Here is a 6,000-nt window from a genome sequence, read left to right as displayed (position 1 = left end):
TGCACCTGGCAGAGCATGGGAAGCTGAAAAGTCCTTGACTAGTGTAAGCACTGCTTAACACACCAATGTTTTAGTTGTTGCTATCAGCATTATTCTCATCCTAAATCCAAAACACAGCACTATGCCAGCTACTAGGAAGAAAATTAACTCTATCCCAGCTGAAACCAGGACAGATGGATGATGATTTAGTCTATCAAACATTCAACACTTAGTTTTCAGAGCAAGGGCATTCTACAAAGTCTTCTTCTGTATCTCAATTATCCTCTTTACCCATTAAAAAACACTCAAGTATATCTTCTCTATTTCTCCAAGAATAAGGCAAATGTTTAAATAATTTTGAAAGTGACTTTGAAACAATTTTAGTAACTTGGCTGTTTTCAAGAAATATCCATTACATATCTATGTATACAGATATACGCTACTATAATATAAATAACGATAACTTATAGGAACAGTATATTTTTATTGGAGGACAGTAATTAAATACAGTATTTTCAATAAAAGTCCTGGACTATGAGCCTAAAGACAGCTCATGAAAAGTAAGAAATGAGCGCAGTATTTAATAGAATCTGATAAAAATTACTTTCAGTCTTTCAATATGGATATCATTTCATCCCCAGAAGGCACTTAGAATCCCCTTTCCTTTAGCAGATCCTGGCCCTCACTCTTTGAAACCTGATTTAGAACGTATGGTCTGTGCTGTACTCTGCTGCACATCTAAAACTGGGATGAATTATTCAATCTACAGTAGTTCTGTTGAAGGACATATGACCTTTCAATAGCAAAATGCAGAAGGAATTTAGTGGATAACACACTCTGATGGCAACTCCATCTTTATATCACCGTTACCTGCTCCAATATCAGGATTTATTTTTTTTTTTTTTTTTTTTTTTTTTTTTTTTTTAATTAGAGGAATTACAAGGCTCTTTAACACCTCGTTTCTTCCATGGATTCGTTAGACAGAACTTGCTTCTGCAAGCTTACTACCAGTTGAATCTCTCTGGAAATTGATTCCCAAACAGATTCATAGTACAAGGAACCTTTTCAGGGACATTAAGAGTCAGTTTTTTCTTCCGGGCAGATCTCAGTTGAAGAGGAATATATCAACTGCTGTACTTGCATCTGCTGTTTACTGCTATCACTGAAAAGACAGCAAACCAAAATTACTTATTTGACAGTACAATTGATTAATATTTACCTACCAGCAATGGATCAGAGAAATCTGGAAGATCTGGAACCAATATTCCAACCAGAGCACACACCACTATTAACACAGTACACATGCCCAGAACCACCACGGGCCAGTCAGCTATCAGCGCAGCATAGCTACATGGAGAGGAGCAGAGAAAAAGATGTTACAGAAACAAAAGTTATACACAAAATTAATCCATACTTCTCTAAAGAACCATGTTGAAACACTGACCCGTTTTCTTTGTTATACTTACAGGAAATAAAGCTAGCTGTCACAAATGGATGGAACCAGTTTGGAAACAGTTTATTTCTACACTTTGTTTTTTAAAGGGGAAAAAACCCCACAACCACTTTCTATCAAATCTCCCTACTGAAACTTTCTATTCTTACACAGAAAAGCTTTTCATATCAGACTATAATTTTTTCCCCCAGGATTCTGACAAAAACGCAGGCTTTATCTTAGATTTTCTTCATGCTGCTACAGAGGTAATTATGGGCTACTGACACAGGTATTTCTGTTGTTTAGTACATGTTCAGTATTTAAAACTGCCATAGCAATAATTTACATAAAATGCTTTTACATAAAAAATGTAAAAAAAGCATATGTGAAGTGAAAACTGTTGATTAAGACTAAACACAATTTTTTTATATAAACATTTTTTCCTTAACTTTATACTTAACTTTTGGCATGGATATTATCCATGGCTGGAGACCACTAGAAAATAGATGTTCTGTTAAAAATTTAATGATAGAAAATATCACAGTTTCTTGTTTGAAAGCTTAAGCTTTAAGAAAAATATCAAAGAGGAGAAAAATCAATTTTGAAGTAGAACCCAAAAGAAAACATTTCCTCTGTATTTAAAACAGTCATTAAAAAAATACTCAAACCCTATATACTAATGATCCATAAAATCTGTTGTAAATTCAAAGGTGCAAGGGAGTTGCGACATGATACATAAACTAATCAGCATTAATTGTTTAGTCTTCTAGTATAACACATATCCTTGGATTTTAACTCCTAGTTCATTCTAAATCTTAAGAGTGCAAGAATTTTTATAAGCAAATCTAATTTTCATAATTTTCATAAATTATTTTTATTTTTGTTAAACTGACAGAAAAGTATCAGAAAATAAAATACAACCCAGAAATCTTAATTTCTTAGTAATTTTTCTTACATAAAGACTTGAATTCATAGTTTATGTTTCAAGGGCAACATTGTCTAATCTTGCAAGCAAAGAGAGTACAGAAAGTCCCATAAAGTTTAAAAGGCATTAGAAAAATAATTATAGGCTATGAATCATTCTATACGGTAGTCTCTGTACACACTAAATATTGATCAAGAAGATCTATACTCTCATTTCCTCCTCAGCTTACATGCAATGTAACATTAAAGTTTATAGCAGAGCGCTCTTACTTATTTCTACTGTCTTAAAAGATTATGGTTCTTGTCCAGTTTCAGAGCAACTCATTATCTAATCACAGCTCAATTATCGGCTCTACAGAAATTTTCTGTCCCATTGCTAAGAAGGGAGGTAATGCCCCGCTCCTCACGCCAGCAACAGCTTCCCAGTTTTCTAACTGTAAAATCAACAGCAGTGAGTAAGCTTATTGCTGACTTTCCATAGCATGTGGAAATAGGTATGGTCTAGGGGTCTAAGTACAGCTTTAAGGAGCAAGGAAGTCCAAAGCACTGGGTGTATCTCAATTTCCCATTAGGTAAATGTGGAATAATTCTTACATTCTCACACAAGAGGTTAATTAGCAAAAGCTTGAAAAGCAATCTGAAGTGTAAGTTTTTATTAAAGTGAATCACAAAGGGGCAGCTTGCCAAATGAGCAATTGTACAAAGTAGAAGTGAAGGGAAGTAAATGACCTAATAGAAATTTCCTATTTATAGGACTAAATGTTTTCATAAACACCAAGTGCTAGATTGACTAGCTATTATAAACATTTGCTCTGAAGTCATAAAAATCATACCCAAAAGATTTATTTTCCTGTTAATCACTAGTGCCAGATTTACCGCTTTGACATGTCTCTACACTTACATTCTCAGCTAAGCAGCTCTTAAACTGGTTAAATTCTTCAGTCACTAGCTGTAAAAGAAACGATGTCCTAGGCGAACTGTTTAACATGTTAATAAGCCACATACAGAAGACAGTAAGTGTTTGTTTACACCTGCAAATTTGTCCTGTTTCTTGTATCACATACTGAAATTCAGATAAGCAAAGCTGGCCTGGGCTAGAAGATCAAAAAGGACTAACCACACTGTATTTTAATTTTATTTGTCTGAGCATCATCTGGTGCTGCTGAGGGCCCTGGCTCCAACCAAGTTGCCTACAGCCAGCCTTGATCCCAACCCACCACAAGTGGCTAAACAGATGGCAGTAATTTTATTTTCCACCCATTAAAAAGCCATAAAATGAGTTCAGTTACTTGTTATCTTCTCTGTGAAAAGTAAGTCACTGCCCTGAGTTACATTCCACATAAATGACCACTTGCCTGATAACGTCCGAGTCCAGGAGGAAAGCACTTAAATCAATTCCTCAGTCACAGAATCACTCACATTCAGAAAGCACATCCTTTGTGCTAAGAACGTACTTTAGTACTTTTCTAAATCCTGCTTTTTGATGCCTAATTAAAACTACGGTTGTGCAATGAGCTGGGCATATGGCTATGCGGATACATTGTTTCTTTTTTTTCCTCCAAACGACTCAAGCACTAAATGATGAATTCTCAGCAACTATGACACTGACTGAATTATCTTTTTTAATGTCATTTCACCCCCTGCTTTCAATCTAGTTAGAATTGTGACACTGCTGTAAGCTGTCTTGTACCATGAAGATGCATATAGTTTTCATTAATTTCTTTCCTTCTACTGTTTTTCACACACGTGAAAGGTTTGAGGTTTTTGGTGGGTTTTTTTTTCCTTCATGTTTTAGACAATTAAAAATGCGTAGGAGATACAGTAATTAATTCAATCTATAGTTATCTCACACATTTAGCATCACTAAAGACTGGTTTCAAGCAATTTGCCCCAAGCTGAGCTAAGACCTCAGATGCTTTTTTAAAAAGGAGAAAGGGGGGGGAAAAAAAAAAAAGATAGTGCTCCACTTTTTCTTCTCGTTTTAAGCTATAGCATGACACGTGGATAGTTTTAAACTTTTCAATTCAGCACATGTAGGCAGACATACTCAGGTTAAACCACTTCCCAGTCTCATATAAAGAGACAGAAACATGCCATATATAGTTTCCGTAACATAAAGAGGGTGCTATGAGCAACAGGTATTGGTGTGGCTGAATTCATATTAACAAACAGATTTATGTAACTCAAACCAGATATTTCGCAAACAGGCTTGTTCTTTACCGAAGGCAAATTGTAGCAGTTTTAGATAAGGTGCTCTATTGTTTTCTCTGACCCTGACATTCTTCAGAGCATATGCAGTCCAAACCTAGTGTTCTTGACTGTCTGGGGTTTCTGGTTTTAGGAAGAAAAAAAGATCATTACGATGAAATTTCTGAACTTTTCTGTCAGGTTGTTTTATCATTATTGATGATAAAACCAAGCTGCTTCACAGAATAACCCTTAAAAAAAAAAAGGGTACTGAGTCACAGGCTTTTTATGCTTGTGCAGAAAGTGTATATACACACAAAGAGAATGGCATGGACTGTAGTAAAAAATACCATAAAATACTTGCCAAAAAGGAACACTGAAATCTGCATAGATTTTAAAATTCTGGCCCAGTATACTGTCTCCAAAAGCCTCTCCAAAAGAAGCTATTTACAGAAAGACTACTTAAGGGGAGCACAAGAGTTTGGCCATCTGTGGTCTATCCTCTTCCTGCTCCCCCAGGATTCACAGATGTGTGATTAGGGATGTTAAAGAGCTTGTCCCTGGCTCCTCCTTTCAGTGTTTACTTAGGGACCCATTGCAGATCAATTCTTCTAAATGTTGTTTGATCTTGCTGATGCTATCTGCCTCCACAATCTCCTGTGGCAGTTTCAAAAATTCACTATCCACTGCATAAAGAAATACTTCTTTTTTTTAATCTGTTTTAATTTGATTGCCTACTATTTTCCTTGAACATTCCTTACTCTTGCATTGTGTGGGGAATAACAGTTTTGCCATCACCTTATCTACTGCCTTTATGATATTGCAAACCGCATATGTGACAGTATTAGACCTTACCTTTTTGGTAACTTGAACGGTCTGGCTGGCCTGGAAGGAGGAAAAAAAAAAAGAGTAATTGAAAATATATGAAACATACATGCACGTGCCAATTTGTTTAATTCTTCCCATACATGGATTAGCAGCTAAATTCTAAAAATCAGATATTTTAGAATATAAATTATTTTTAAAGGCATACAATCATATTCAAATGAGTCTGCAAACAAGTAATTCAGAGAATAATTATAGCTACAGACAGCTGGGTTTTCAAAAGTGAAATTTTATGCAGCTGATTTTTGGGATTACTATTTAAGAGTCTGTTCCAGTTTTCAACAAGAGACCAAATAAACTAACATGATAAAAATTCAGTACCATTGAAAACCATGACACAGTTTGCATATGATGGGAATGGACAACCAAAACACCATGTTCTGACATTGCAGTTCATGAACCTTCTTAACTGTCCTTCATAATCCCATAACAAAAAATTATTTGGGACATAAATTCTGTCTTGTCATAATGCAGGAAATAGAATGACAAAAGGTACCTATATAAAATAACTTTTCTATGGAAGTTTTTGTTATTTGTTAAAAATCTAATACAAACAACATTACTTTGATGAGGAGATCATAAACCCAACTGCA

The 6,000-nt window shown here is 35.1% G+C and overlaps 1 protein-coding gene across 1 annotated transcript in view; it reads right to left on the bottom strand.

The window, feature by feature from the left end:
• Window positions 1–6,000, bottom strand: part of DISP1 (dispatched RND transporter family member 1) — a 36,097-nt gene that overhangs the window by 12,358 nt on the left and 17,739 nt on the right. Inside the window, exons 2-3 of the mRNA XM_009275753.2 lie at window positions 5,378–5,407; window positions 1,203–1,326 (exon numbers count right to left, since the gene is read on the bottom strand). Of these exons, the coding sequence (XP_009274028.1) occupies window positions 1,203–1,326; window positions 5,378–5,407 (154 nt within the window). The remainder of the gene's footprint in view (window positions 1–1,202; window positions 1,327–5,377; window positions 5,408–6,000) is intronic.

Source organism: Aptenodytes forsteri, unplaced genomic scaffold (genome assembly GCF_000699145.1).
Source record: "Aptenodytes forsteri isolate BGI_AS27 unplaced genomic scaffold, ASM69914v1 Scaffold177, whole genome shotgun sequence".
NCBI classification, from domain to species: domain Eukaryota; kingdom Metazoa; phylum Chordata; class Aves; order Sphenisciformes; family Spheniscidae; genus Aptenodytes; species Aptenodytes forsteri.
The sequence above is the reverse complement of the archived record's forward strand: the minus strand, read 5'-3'. Positions and strand labels throughout refer to the sequence as shown.